Source organism: Cornus florida, unplaced genomic scaffold, assembly GCF_030987335.1.
Source record: "Cornus florida cultivar Cherokee Brave unplaced genomic scaffold, ASM3098733v1 CherokeeBrave_3.0.0_Hap2_Chr04, whole genome shotgun sequence".
Taxonomy (NCBI): Eukaryota; Viridiplantae; Streptophyta; class Magnoliopsida; order Cornales; family Cornaceae; genus Cornus; species Cornus florida.
Window position 1 is genome coordinate 70,586,306 of NW_026775574.1, and position 15,888 is coordinate 70,602,193.

Genomic DNA, 15,888 nt, shown 5'->3' on the forward strand with positions numbered 1-15,888 from the left:
AATAATATAAAATGCAAAAATGATATTGTGTGATGGTGTATAGAATAATTATTGTATGTCATTTATTTAAGGTTTATTGTGTATGTTTTTCTATGTATATTCTATTAAATAATTAATATAAAAGAGTCATAATTTAATTAATTAAAAAGGAGTCATTTTTCCTAAATAAATAAAAAGAGTTATTTAATTTGTATAAGAATTTAATTAATTATTTTTTTAAAAAAAATATTGTACTTTTTGACTTGTCAATTTAATTTATTTATTTATTACATAATAATTTAATTAATTTGCATAATAATATAAATAATAACATTTTATTAGATTAAAAAATTTAAACATCTTCACAACATAATGATTTAATTAATTTGTATAATAATATAAAAATTACATTTTATGGCGCGTTATACAAAAGGGGCAATTAATTGTAATGTTTACTATTTTTTTTTTCATGTGTGGAAGTATTAATGTATATATATATATTTTTTTCGTGAGTTTTATTGTTTAATTTTATTTGCAGGAAGTTATGTAATGCACTTCTTCTTTTATATATGTAATATTATTATATTTTAATATTATTTTTTTTTAAAAAAATCTTTTATCTAAACATATAATCGGAGCAACACAATTATAGCCTATTATAGTTGTTGAGAATAAAACCGTTGGGATTATTTTCCGAAAAAAAAAAAAAAACTGTTGGGAAAAAAAAAAAATAATTTGAAAAAATAATTTTATTTTTTTAAAAATAATAATATAATAAAGTGTAGAATGAAAAAATGAGTGCACAACAAGAACTTCAAGTCTCCAAAATAAGTGTTGAACCAATTGCTGATGTGGTTCTACACTTTAGTTAAAGTGTATAATGAAAAGGAAGGAGCCAACTGGGAATGCTTTTAGTAGCGGACCGTTAAATACACTAACAAACTTATCTAAATTACTAAAATACCCTCTAGTTGCTGACCAATATATTTATGTTTTCCAAGGTCTTCCTTTCTCTCTCTCTCTCTCTCTCTAACCTCTCTGCGGACCCATTTTTCCCATACACACAATCTTAATTCTTCAATTTCTCTCAATTGTATAACACAGACAAGGAGCCAAAAGCCTCAATGATGTGAATCTACGGAAAAGTTTCTTTGATTTTGCCTTTGAAGTTCCAATTATTCCAATGGTGGCTTTGAAATTTGGGAAAGTTTGTTGTATTCCATCGAATACTTGTCGGGAAAACAATAATTGTTTTACATCTTTAATTGACTTCGTTTCTGCATCAGAATTTCTTATCTAAAAATTTTTCCATTTCAAAAGAGGCACTAACAATTACAAACCAAATAAAGGAATGACTATAAGGAATGTTCTTTTTCATTCTTGCACACCAAACGTAACTTAATGAAATTCACAACTTCATATATGTAAGGTGTTTCTTGTAATACGTGCAAGGAAAGGTAATATATAGAAGAGTGTTTCTCGTAATACATGCAAGGAAAGTGAATAATTCTTTGCAAAAATCAGAATTTAGCAATGGTTTGGGAAGCTACATAGAATGACCACTTGATGGGAAAAATTGTTCGGTACAGGTGTACCAAGGGTCTATGTTCAGTTGGTGGGTCTATGTTCTACCCCGCCGGAGTTGTCAGAACAGCGACGGAAAATGTAAGTGAGGTCAATTCTATCGCCGGTGCTTAGAAAACTCATCTTCTCGTCCGACCCCATTCAACCAACTGCAAGAAACCTGATAGATTGTTTTCAAACACCCTCCTTTTGCCATTGCCAAGTTCTTTTTGATGTCTCATACTTTTAGTTGCCGATCACAACTAAATCCTACCAGTCACCAGTGGTTCCTTCGATATACAGGACCGATGAAATTGCAGCTGACCTTAAAATTTGAAAAACATCATATTGATGTAATAATTGAATCTCATCAGACACATCATGGAAACTAGAAACTATCCTTGCAGTTCAATATTAGTTTACATCCAACAAATTTATGCTCAAAGCTTATCCAAAATTCCGAGTTCTGCAATAAAACAAAGCTCCCCTTAATAATTCATGGAAGGTACCTGTTAGAATTCCCCAAACCGACTTTTCTTTTCATAAAAATGATAGATTAACATCTTGAAATGAAGTGAGAAGCCATCTCGGAAGAAAATTATTAGGAGCTGCCAAATCCAAGGAACTGATCCACTAGTTGTGCTACGGATTTAGCTAGGTTGTCTGCTGCTTCCTGGGTCGTGGCCTCTGCATATACTCGTATAACATCCTCTGTACCTGATGGTCGTATAAAACAACGGCCCCGATGGTACTTCGCTGCATAAACAAATTAAATAGAATTTCCACATAAGTAACATTTGATGCCACATCTTATTTATAACATTATTACATTTTGTAGTTGTAATTATCATTTAACAAAATAAATGTTCAAGTTTTGCCATATGCACACCAACACTTGCACTACTTGAAGGATCTGGAATGCACATAAAGGTTTTTTTTTGTATTCTTGAGCGAATAGCTCTCATGCACAGTATTAATTTAGTTATGGTACAGATATAAGATCTGGCCAAACATTAGATAGAGAACAAAAAGACAATGAAACTGATCAATATATTAGAGTAAGAATTGGTACCCTAGTTTAAGAAATCAACTTTCAGTTATAATGTGCATTACCAATTTCAGCATTGATGGCTTCTTGAATGCCAGGGGGAGTCACAACCACAGTCTCTGTGTTTGCTGTAATGAGCGCAGTTCTGTCAAGAACCTTAACCTGAGAATGGATTAAAAACGACAAAAGTTGAGGCATCAATGTCCAACTTGAAAATCAACGATCTTACTTTCAAAAAAGAATGCTTAAAAGAGCAAGTTGTTCGTTAGTCAACTTGGTGCGTACCCCCATTCAAGTTATAATAGAAGTTCAAAAACCAGAATAAAAAAAAAAAAATTAGAAAAACACCTTTAAGGTGAGATTATTAATCCCTAAATGGGTGCAAGGAGAAATTGAAGTTGTATAAGTGCGGGAGACTTTGCAATTTTGATACATTATCCACTCGGGACCACTAAAAACCAAATTGTAGAGATTACTATGCTCACAGAGTCATAGTGAATGTTTCACAATTCCAAATTAACCAAACAAATGTTTTACGTGGTATAAACATGTACAATCTGACAGCAAGATTCCTACTCGGTATGAATCATTTCCTAAGAATCAACAACTTCACAGCTGCTAAATCTTTATATGACATAATCTACCTATGATTTTCAGGTCTAAGAAGTCATTCTTCATATCTCACTTTTGAAGGGCCATTCCCTCTGCCCTGGTGCAACAATAAAATTTGACTCAGAAGCATGGGAATGCAGGCTTTGCATCTGAGAGTAGCTAACTCCAGTCTTCCCTTCCCAATACCCTGTGGAGGCCGTACATTGGATAATGCATTTTCTATCCCATCATTACTTTAACTTTAAAATTCCACATTCCATTTTGATTAAGTGGATAAGAGAGAACGGTCGGTGGAATAAAAAAAATTATCATCGAGGTTAAGAAACAGAGCACTGAAGGTTCAACAGAACTAAGCAAGCAAGACAAGTATTAGAAATTTAGTTTCACACACCAAGGCCCCAGTCCCCTAGATATGGAAGAGACAATCTGACGTGATCTTAAGCTTAAGCTTTGTGCGCCCTGTAGATAACGTGCTTGTGGGTCTACTGGGATATATAATTGAGCTTGTCATAACAGGTGGACATGGAAGACCTTGATTGTAAGGCCCACTCCCCAATCCCAGAAGTGAGAAAAGGCAGAATCCATCTGCTGGGACTAATGGAAAAGAATGACAAAAAAAATAGTCTTTTTTCCCACCGTAAGGTGACATCATGCTGTCCTTCAACAAAAAAATGGATACATAAACCCTCAGTTCACAAACAATTTTGCAATTAAACTTCGCTATGCCTAAACTATTCTTTTTGCTGAAGTTTGTTTGATTTCCAACGTCTGTACCAATGATTTATGAATGGTCGTAAGCAATCCTAAAAGAATAAATCAGAATTTTCTCAAAACCCTATTTATGGTTACCTATTAATGGTTATTAAGGTTGACTTTGCAAAAGAAAATTACATGTGGCCTCTTCAAAGTCCATTGAACATTTTTAGTCTAGCTTTAAAAAATCAAAATCTAGTGAAAAAAATGTCCACTATTGTTGTACTTGTTGCTACAACATATCAACACTCAATTCACACACACACACACACACATATATATATATTTAGTATTTGTTATATATTTTAAAATTCAAGAGAAGAAAATGAATGCTCAACATTTGACAGCCGTATTTATCAGCTGTCATCTATTTCTTGTCTCTATTTATTTAAGTTGTATTCTCATTTTTTTTAAAGGTTGTAGTTGTATATTTTTCTCTTTATAGATTATATCAAGAACAGGAAAACACTATCATGAGGACACTCTTATTATTGCAAAGCTGTGAGGTCTGTTTATTATTTAACAGTTACAAGAATGCAAACTTTGTGAGAGTATTCTCATGGTAGACATACTCTTGTGAATATATATTAAGAATTGTATTGTAAAGAAAATTTGTTACAATTATTCTATAATTTTAAAAATTTTAACTAAATATTATTTGTTTCACCCAACCCACAAATTAATATTTCTAGCTTTACCCCTGAATCAGATAGCAAAAAGTTGAAAAGGTCAAAAAGAATCATCAAGATGGCAAGAAATATACCAAAGGACTCTATCCTTTAACGGATTCATGTAAGACACCAAACCAAAACTGCCTATACAATAGATTCTGATTGAGCTCACTCCACAGTGAGTTGATAAAATATTTAAGCACAAGCATATAGGAGTTCAGCAGCAATTTAGTCAGCTATTAGATGTCCAACTTGCTGCTCCATTGTGTTGTCAAAGTAGTCAATGCAATTCAGGAACTATAGAAGCATATTTGCACTTAAAGCTTTTGTATTTTCAGGATTTGATTATTTTCATGAATTGATACAACTACAAAGAATTAATAGTTAATCTCTAAACTAACCCATGCTACGTACATATTAGCAATCCTATCATGAAAGAAACCTACACAAAGATGAGAGAGCATTCATAGAACTTCTTCAAAAGACTAACCTTAAGCTGTCTACTAGGTAAATCATGATAAAGCTCATTCCACCTGTGGATTGACCATCCCATATGTCGCAAGGTGACCTCCACTAGAAGCAACCCACTCAGTGCATCTCCCACCGCCTGATTAATCAACTTACTGATTACTAATAATCTCAAAGTAGCCTTGTGCTCTTCTGATCCTGATACGTGCAATCAATAAATCATGAAATTTAGTAATTTAAAACTATATCAGCAAGACATAATATTGGTGTAAGGTGAATGAGAAATAACCTTTTGACGTTGAAGAAAGCTCATTATTTCTACCCTCTAACCAGCATAAGAAATTATCTGAGAACAATATGGTTCCATGCCCATTTGCCTCAAAATAGATGCCGATGTCATACTCAGCTGCTTTCTCATGCAAGTATTTCACTCCTGTAGGAGTAAACACGACTTCTAAGCCCAAGTGTTTCAGGTAATCCGTGGATGCCCCATTTGCATATGCTGTCTGTACAACACCTAGACGAGCTTGATAATATTTATTTACTTTTTCATCTTTGTGGTTGTTGAGGATACTCAGTTGCTCCTTGATAAAAACAGCAAACAAAGACAATATCTTGTCCCCATCAACAAGATCAATTTTGTTGTTACTATTTGATAGCACTGAGAAATATACAAGCCGATCAGCATCTCCATCCAAACTTGCACACCTGTAACACGAAGCCCATCCAAGTAGTTAGTTCCTGTTTCTGGTTAACCATTAGCAAACCCCACAACAAAAGTGTAGCATGCTTTGAAGATTTTGCAAGTTTAACTTGGGACTTGGCCTCGTCAATTTTTGGTTTTAGCTCCAACTGAGAATAAATTATCACCAAAAAATTGGTTGTATTGAAGAAAATAAGGATATATCAACTATCATCTAGCTTTAGTGAATTTAACAGCAATGATTTGGCTATCAACTATAACTTGGAAATGAACTGTACCATCTAGCCAAACATGACGTGCATATCAGATATGCTGCTCTCAACAGCAGTATTTTGCCAACAGATACAAATGTTTTACTCCATATCAAGGAGCAAGTCAGTGTGCAAAATAGATATACATAAAAAAGAACCACATATATTTCAAATTATTATGTACTTTTCAACATTTCTCTAACAATAAGTGTAATGAACATATACGTGTATAAAAACAAAATTTGAAAACAAAAGTACAATTTAGAGTAGTTGCTTATATAAGAGAATTCTATGAAGTGAAGTCACACTTGAGAAGATTACACAATAGGAAGATGGCTAACCTTATCCCAACATCAGCAGGACCAAAATTACATGGAACAACCTTCTCTTTCTGCACATAATCAGCTCCCACTCCTTCATTGAGCACACCTCCTTTACCAGAGTTGCGTATCTCTATATCCAGGCCATTCAACATCTTCTTAAAAATTTCAAGTTTTTCTCCACCCACACCATTTGCCCCATCTACAATCAAATTGTCATTCATCTCTTTCATTACACTTTCCTGAGGGATTAAATCCATCAGGCACCTATCATACATTAACACATTAAGCAAATATCTAATATTGAAATCCATTTAACACAAACTGCTGAACTATAAACACCAGTTGATAAAACTAACCTGAATGAGCTCGAAAGCTGATCAAAGTAGTCAAGTTCAGATGCTTTCATGCCCTTATTTCTAGCGCGAACCATCCAATGTAGTTGTGGGGTTGTAAGGACTCCCATGTCAGTGGCAACAGCTCTGACTACTGATTCGATTCCCTTTAATTGAGCATCAATCAAAAGCGATCACATATATAATAAATATATAATATGCATTAGGTCAATAGAACTTAGGGTGGAAAATTACGTTATAAAAGCTTTAGTCTGTATTTTTGTTTAAATTTAAGATAGATACCTAAAAGTTGGTGTTAGTTGCTGACCTAATGTCCAATGGCATATTCAGAAGATAAAGCTACAATTAGAGGTGTTAGTAAATAGGACGTAGGTTAACATATTTCGTGAATCAAAACTAGAGTCTGTAATTTTGTTTTTATTTTTTAGCTTAGTTAGAATTTTAAAAGTTAGTTAGTCTCAAGTTAGTTAAAACTTATGGTCAAAGATGGAATTCAAGTTTCAACCAAGGCTAGAAGCGTAATCTTCGACACCAAGGGTACAAAGGTAAATTTGACACTACCATGCACTTGCCAACTTAGGGTTCATGCATTAGTGTTTCAAGAATTCATGATTTGATTGGGAAAATCCTAGTTGATATGCATCAAAAGCGTTTTTGGGAACTTCCTAGTTTACATAATTAGATTGATAAGTGTTATATTAGTGTGTTGACACATATTTGTTTTGGAGCTGATTTGAAGAGTTTGATCACCAACAATCATTCCATCAAAGTTATCAGACCAAGATTGGAGTGGTCAACTGGTCTAGAGATCAAAATCGCTATTGAGGAAACAGATTTGTGGGGAGTGAAATCTATTGATTGTGCAAATTGTTTGCCTAGAGACTCAAGTGAAAATTTTCGTGGATTAGGATGTGTCAAGAGGTAACTAGGAATTCTGAAGTATTTGAACTTTAACCTAGTGAATTTTTTTTATCTAATTGACCTAGCTCCCATGGCTTTCCCGTTTGAGTTTTCCACATAAAAAACTTGGTGTCCATTGGTCCAAAATGTTTACATAATTTTTAACTAAATTTACATAATTTAGTTAAAAATTCAAAATGTTTGTTATGATTAGTTCAAACTAACATCAAGACATATTCACTCCCTCTAGTTCTAGAACACACTCTCTATAAGAGCCTAAGGTTTCGGTCCTTACCCCATCAAAGGTAAAAAAAGTAAATTCACCATTAGGATACATGCATTCATCAATTATTGTTTCATACTTACATATTTTGATCCATAAAAAAAAAATATTTGAAATGCATAAACATGTTTTTGGAAATTGCCTTAAACAAAATCCTAATATGAATAGGACATGGCACTTCGATCGATCAAGAGATCAATTGAAGGCTATTATTTCTATGTGGATCGATCAACACTTCGTTCCACCGATTGAAACATGCAAAATTCGGTGTACCACCTATCTTCTGGAAAACACACAAGCAGTTACATACAATATCTCTAAGCATATAATTCAAAATGAGTGCATTTTAGCAAATTCTCTGCGAGAGTTGTTCTCTGATTCATACTTCATCATTGCATTAGATGGTGAGAGTGTGGGTTTGAGGTGTTGATCATAACTTCTACTGCATTTACGAATTACTACTGAAGAGTCCTACAACAGGACAAAAAAGAAGAACAAAAAACTCGGACAACTGGTCGTGGATATCAAAGCGCTAGTGGAGAAATAGATTGCTCGAGGAGCAGAAGACTTGGAGACTTGAGTAGAGAGTGTGGTTCAAAAGGTAACTAGAGGTTTTCTGGGACCTAGTTGTAAAATCTCTTTCACATTGTGGAAATGCAGAGTTAATCCACCTAGACTAGGTCCCATTGCTTTTACCCTTAGGGTTTTCACATAAAAATCATGTGTTCATTGTGAATTATTTAGTTTAGGTATTTTAATATGCATTACGATCATGATGAATTAATTGATTTATACATTACGCCTAGACTTAGTTTAGTTTTTGAATTGTCGTTATTGTCGTTATAGTAAGTTGAACTGATTTATGGATTATGATCATGATGAATGAATTGATCACGAAGAAGAAGAAGTTGTTAAAATCCATCAGTTAATTACTTATCAAAAAAAAAAATCCATCAGTTAATCAATTTAGACCTATTCACCACCTCTAAGGTTACGGTCCTATATTTCTCAATAAGCATTGGTAAGAAAACTTTGGCATTATTTTGCACATAGTAATTGTTGATTGCTCTCAGACTTGAATCTGAGGCCTCACGCTTTTCACTCAAACTTTTACCTTGAAGGAAGCAATGACCCTAACCCCTACCTGATATATAATATGTATGTAATTATATAAGTACATGGAAAAGCTATTTCTTTTTTTACTATTATTAAATATAGTACAAATTGGCCCATGTAAATTTACTGAATCCTAACCACTCTTATAGAATTGAAGGTGCATATTACAAGTGCACACTGATGTCAAAAGCAGGATGTGAAAGGAAAAAGTGACAAGATGAAGGGATAGATAGGTGAAAAGAACAAAGAAACACATTGAGGAACTGAGATTTCAAATTTTAATTTACAAAGAAAATCAGCTCTTCAGATCAATTTAATTAAAAAAAATAGTCAAGTGTCAAGTGGAAGTGCAGTGATGTACTATGCAGGAGGCATCCCAACAAATAATAGACTTGAAGCTTGTTCTTACATGACTTGATCAATTCAATTAGGCACCCCATAGCTGCTTTCATTATTCAACTTTTTGACAATACAATAAAACCACCGTTCAATTCTTTGACAATAAGAAAAAATTAAAAGCTCTCCCCTCCCCCTCTATCTATCCAAGTGATGGAAAAATAGAGGCATTTGGTGTCCCCAAGTCAAGAATTTGGGCCTCACAATTACTAGCATAGCAATAGACTGGAGCATCCAATTGAAATCCCAGCGATTTCAATTGGAGGCCATACAAAATAGGTCCACTTGCATTAGAAGCATGTAATTATGGATTAATATGAACTAGCAAAACTATACTACTATATAAATGTCAATGGCATTTTTAGTTTCTATATACATTTTTTAAGAATAGTCAATCATCCCATTTTTCAATATCGATTGATCGATTACTTATTCATTTATCAACTTCTCATATATCAACCAAAATTAATTTATAACAGACTTTTCATTTTATTTGCGTGTGTCCATCCACATTCCTCTTTTGTTTAGGAAACAAATATATACTACTTAATTTATATACCTTTTTAATGAATAATGAATCACATGTTTTTTTTTTTTTAAAAAAAAAATTTACATAAAAGTTCATGTTAGTTAAGAGGGTTGTCTTTTTTTTTTTTTTTTTTTTTTTTTGACGTAAAATAATTAAAAGGAAGTCATACTTGTTTTGCAGCTTCGAGGAGAGACTCTCCACTAGGCCTTGTGTCTCTTCCCAGCATTACCTCTGCTGATTGTGAACCTTCAAGCGGAATGTTTTCCTTCTTAACAAATTCATCTAACGACTGTTCTACAAGGAAGAGAGAGAATAAATAAAAGGAAAATCAAATTATTTTCTAACATCTATACAATCAATAAAAGCAAAAGAACACATATGTACCACCAATTCTATGGTAAAATTTTACCAATTTCTCACTATTCAAGCCGTCAACTAAACTAGAGAGAGAATAAGAGGGAGATCAATAAGATCCTAACCCCAGTATGAAGACAATAGAGGCTTACCCATTCCAATTACTTCAAGCCATTGACAAACTTATAAAAGGGTGTGTGTATATATATATGCCTACTTATACATGGACACGTACTTAAATACGCAGTATATATGCAAGTGTATGTGTTTAAAAGGGCGTTCTTTAACCATTCGTTCCTCTTCAATTCATTGGCAAAAAAAAAAAAACCTGCAAATTGCATAAATGTGTTTGTGTCTAGTTAAGCACAACACGCATGGTTATGGGTGTCTGGTGTGCGTGTATACACAAATACATACATAGATATGAACATATGCGTGTGTATATATAGAGATAGAGATAGAGAGAGGGACCTGGACGAAATGTTGAGAATCAGGGGCATTGGCGAGGGCATCACAGTAGGGCTCCCATTCCATCGTCAACATGCCACCACTTGGGTCAGCAATTTTGACACCATTGTCGGAGACTTGGTTGTGAGAAGCAGTGATCATCACTCCAATCACGGATTGGGTCTTTAGCGACCTCAATGCCGCCAAAATCCCAACCCTAAACACCGTCGATTGGAGGATTGATGCATCGGCTCTGAACCCAGACGTACCGTATGATAGCTTCACTCCTTCAGATCAAATTCAAAATTCAACATCAATTCAACGTCAAACAGTCATATCATGATCAATAACTTCGAACACTTCGTGAGTAGAAGTGTTTGACATGAAATCAACGGTTTGAAACAGACCTTGTGGGGGAGGGAAACGAGCAGACGATTCGATGAAGATTGATCGCTGTGTTTCGTTCATCTTTTTGTCGAAGATTTCTAGAGAGAGAAAAACTGGTTTGGGAGCTTCGAATGGCACGGCTTTGTATGATTGTAACACTATGCTGTTGGTACCAAGACCATGTATGGCTCGGTAACTGACATACCACGCAGCGATAGACGATCATCAGTCAACAGAACTCCAATTTGGGTCGACCTTAATCAAATTCGGATCTTAAATGGGCCGTCACAATTAATATGTTTAATTAATGGTGTTTTGTTCGATTTAACTTGTGTAAACCTCTCCAATGAAATTTCTCTTCTAGCATCTCCAAATATTTAATCTTACGCCTGTTATAGCACTACATTACCAACTTACCATCCCATCATTAATTTACCAAACTTAATTAATTAACTAATAAATAGAGTATTTTTTGGACTAAAATTTCCAAGATAATAATTAGGGCAATTTTCCATCCCGCTAAAACTTTCACTTTACTTTTTGGCAAATTCAATTTTAAGAGGAAATTTTTTTTTTTTTTTTTTTCACTTTACTACATGGACATGTTGGTATTACTTATCAAAAAAAAAAAAAAAATTAAATGGACATGTTGGTATGATAATTTTTTTTTAAAGTAGCATAATAAGGCTAAGACATGGTAATAATATATATTTTTATATAGAAATTAATATATAGCATGGCAAATAAAAATTGTCTGATTGTAATGTGAAATATATATAACTCATAAATCATGCAATTAGGATCAATCTCGCAAGATATAAAAAGGCATAACAAGGACACAACATAATCCAATGACTTCTCATTTACTCTTATGTCCACTCATTCAATAAAATGTTCTCTCTTTTGTTTTGTTTTGTTTTTTTTTTTTTTTCAAACTTTATATAATTTGCATTTAAATCTTTAAATTGACTATATATATATATATATAAATTTTTATTTTTATTTTTATTTATTATTTATTTTTTAACTAAAAGAAACATTTACTATGGAGATTCTTTTGTGTTTTGTGGGTAGCTTGAGACTATAGTTTTTGTGCAGTTGTTTGGGGCCCCATTTTTTTTCCCTTCATCTACTCTGTTTTTTCTTTCTTTCTTTCCTTTCTTCTTCTACTTTTTTTTTTTTTTTTTTTTTTTTTTTTTTTTTTTCAATCTCTGACTTTTTTTTCCTTTTTCTTCCTCTAATCTCTATCTTTCGTTTTTTTATCCCTTCTTCTTTGAAGGCTGTCTGTCTCTTTTTTGTTGTTGTTATGTTTTTTTCTTCTTTTGAATGCAATTTGCTGAATTTTGCTACATGCTGTTTACTAGATTATTTAAATTTTGAATGCATCTTTCTGAATACTGTTTGCTGAATAGTCTGAATGTTGTTTGCTAAATTTAAATTGGTCCATCACTCCATTGACTCCATTCTATTTCTCATTGTAAATAGATAAGAAAAAATGTTTGTTCTATCTCTCAACCTACCAGGTCAGTTCATTGCTGAATGTTTGTTTTTTGAATTCTTCCATTTGTTATTTTTCTTAGAGGAGTTTTATTAGTTTAATTGTTCTATTTTACAGGTTGTTTTATTGGTTTAATTGTGATATATTTAGTGTTTTTATTATGGGATGATCATTGTTTAATTGTGTTATTTTTGCAGAGAATTATTGTTTTAAAATTTTACTTATGTGCCACTTGTGCGCCTCACATCACTCAGGCGCGCGCCTCGCGGTGCGCCGAGGCTCCAAGGGACCACTAGCGCCTCGGTGCGCCTTGGGCTTTTAATAACTATGCTCCTATGTCCACTCCTTCAATAAAATGTTCCTTCTTTTGTTTTATTTTATTTTATTTTTAAATATTGATCAAACTTTATATAATTTGCATTTAAATCTTTAAATTGATTTTATTTTATATATATATATATATATATAATTTTTTTTTTCTAACTAAAAGTAACATTTACTATGGAGATTCTTTTGTGTTTTGTGGGTAGCTTGAGACTATACTTTTTTGTGCAGTTGTTTGGGGCCCATTTTGGTGCTTTTCAATGAATACTTACTTATCAAAAAAAAAATAAATAAATAAATGAAACACTTCTCGAGCATTCATGCTTAGTTGGTTACATGTTATCACAGGTTTAAATGTTCATTCAACATTAAAATTTTATTTTTTTAACATGGATATGTTTAAGATGTGTCAAACATGTTAGGGAAAGTATTTGATGAAGTGTTGGTGCCCGACAAGGTCATAGTTCGATAGTTTTGTCCAGGGCCGGCCCTGAGATTCCAAATATTGTGAGAGACCCTAGGCAAACTTTTAAATGTGAGGCCCTTAAGTTTCACACGCGCAAAAAAAATTATAAGAATGCAAAATTTTCACATGATGTTTTCAAATTCTATAACTAATTTAATTGTGCGCATGTGTATTGTGCATAAGACAACTAACTAATAACTATTATCTTCATTCATTAAATCTTCATGTTCATTGACTAACTTCCTGTGATCTTCATTCATTAAATCTTCATGTTTATTGAGATTTTCTTCATTTGCTTTCGCATTCATGTGTTCTTCATTCACCAAATCTTCAACAAAACTTTCTATTTATGTATTGGTCCTAAAAAACTTAAGATTATCTCCTTTTTGAGATCGAATCAATTCTTTTTTTTTTTTTTTTCATGCCCAGATTCAAATTTTCTTGTAGACATAATGAAATCTCTTGAAATCCAAATAACAGGAACCATAATCAACATAAAACTAGACTTCAAAATAATAATAATAATAATTTGCTTTGTTTAAAGAAAATATATATTACCTCAATATGCAATGATTTGATTCAAGTTCAAGGCAAATAACCTCACGAGATCCTAAGAAGAGTGTCGTGCTCGCATATGAAAGAAGATCACAATTAACATAAAATGGATGGAGAATCAAACAAAAACAATAATAACTAAGCATTGCCGATCATACAATAAATATAGTTAAAAAAAAATCTAAAATCAAGTAGTTTGGTCTAATGATCTCCTGGCTGGAGTTTTCGCTGGAATCTGGAGGAGAGGAGGGAAGACAAAATACAGTCCAAAAGTGGAAATGAGGAACAAAAAACTGCAGCTTCTTTTTTACATTCGTTGTTTCTATAGCTGCTAAAAATTGACGATTACAGCTGACAAAAATATGTGGAGATGAGGTGACTATATATATATAGGAGGCTGAACTTGTAGTGCTGAAGAAGTAGTGGGACTTTTAGGTTATATGTGGCATCCACTATCATGTATAGTTTTGTCTTTCACTCTTTATATTAACTACACTTTGTGTGTGTGTTTTTTTTGGGAGCCAATTACCCCTTTCTTGATTTCAGGATGAGGAATCAACTTTAGTAGCAGTGATTGATTGATCATTGCTACAGAAGACCTGTTCAAATTAATAGAAAAAACCATTAACTTTTGTTTTGTTAAAGCCTGCTCTTGATTTCCACGTGTTTGTACATTCTGATGGCAAGTGCTTTGATAGTATTATTAACTGAAATTCTAGCTGAGCCAACTTCAAATAACATCAATAATGGTGGTATGTATCTTCATATAAAAATAAAATATTAAAAAACCCTTAATTTGGCACTTTTAAGTATGAGCATAATTTAGAGATCGAAAAAGTTAATTATTACCTCAACGGCTCAACCCAGAAGGGATCCTTAATTTTCGTAGGATTGAATGTGAAAATGCCAAAACTTATGACGAAAAGGGGTATGATTACTGCTGTTGTGAGATTGGAGTGGAATTAGGGAGAGGGAAAAAAAAAAAAAAAAAAAAGTGCCTGCCATAGATTATGGACTCGATCGCCATGAAAGACATATGTAGAAAGGTACACATTTATTAAAATACTAAGAGAACCATAATATATTCATTCAACTTTTGATAGCCATTACACACAGTGACACACACACACAAAAAACCCTAGTTTGGAAGCTACTTTTCACTATTGGAACAAAGGTAAAGGCCTGAATCAAACGAACCAAAGGTCCAAAGTTAGAACAAATCAAATGATGAGATGAACGAAAGAAAGAAACATATATAAAAGATCGATTCATGCAAAAGGAGAGAGAAGAGAGAAAGAGGATGAACATACCTTGTCACCTGAGGCGACAGCGGAGGCTGCGTCCTGCGGAGTGTCGAAGCAGATTGTGTCGTTGAAACTTGCCCTCCTAAGGCCATCTGCACCAGTCTCTCCGGATTTTGGCTCTCTAAAAATTCCACTTCAGCTTTTCCAAGAACCACGTCAGCAATTCCAAGAGGTCAGCAATTTTCGCTCTCCAGAAACATGCACTTCATCAGGCTCTCCGAATTTTCACTCTTAAAAAAAAAAAAAATTTAAATTTTAAGATTAAAAATAATGAATTAGAATAAGAAAATAAGAATTACAAAATCCTATGGGAATAAGAAAATGAAATTTTAAATTTAATTATTTTAAAAAAAAAAGTTTTACAAAATTGAATTTTTAAAAAAAAATTTACAATATTCTAACCTTTAAGGCACTGTTTGTGTCAGCCAAACAGTGCCTTAACGGTCAAATGCACTGTTTATGGCAGTAATTTAAAATTTAAAGCAAATTTTTTTTAAAAAAAAATCAAATTTGAAGGAAAAAAAAACAAAAAAAAAAGTTTTTTAATTTATTTTTGGCACAAATAATTTATTTTTTGGACAAACAGTGTCTAAACAATATATTTT

General features: G+C 32.9%; 1 protein-coding gene across 1 annotated transcript; it reads right to left on the reverse strand.

Annotated features, from left to right (window-relative positions):
• Positions 1 to 1,868: 1,868 nt before the first annotated feature.
• On the reverse strand, positions 1,869 to 11,377 carry LOC132303482 (phosphoacetylglucosamine mutase-like). Its single transcript, XM_059800755.1, has 9 exons — positions 11,157 to 11,377; positions 10,774 to 11,036; positions 10,118 to 10,237; positions 6,728 to 6,870; positions 6,390 to 6,635; positions 5,384 to 5,802; positions 5,117 to 5,292; positions 2,656 to 2,752; positions 1,869 to 2,298 (listed from the first exon to the last, which is right to left on the reverse strand). The coding sequence occupies exons 1-9, from the start codon at positions 11,215 to 11,217 to the stop codon at positions 2,144 to 2,146; spliced, it is 1,680 nt and encodes a 559-aa protein (XP_059656738.1). The 5' UTR covers positions 11,218 to 11,377; the 3' UTR covers positions 1,869 to 2,143.
• Positions 11,378 to 15,888: the final 4,511 nt, after the last annotated feature.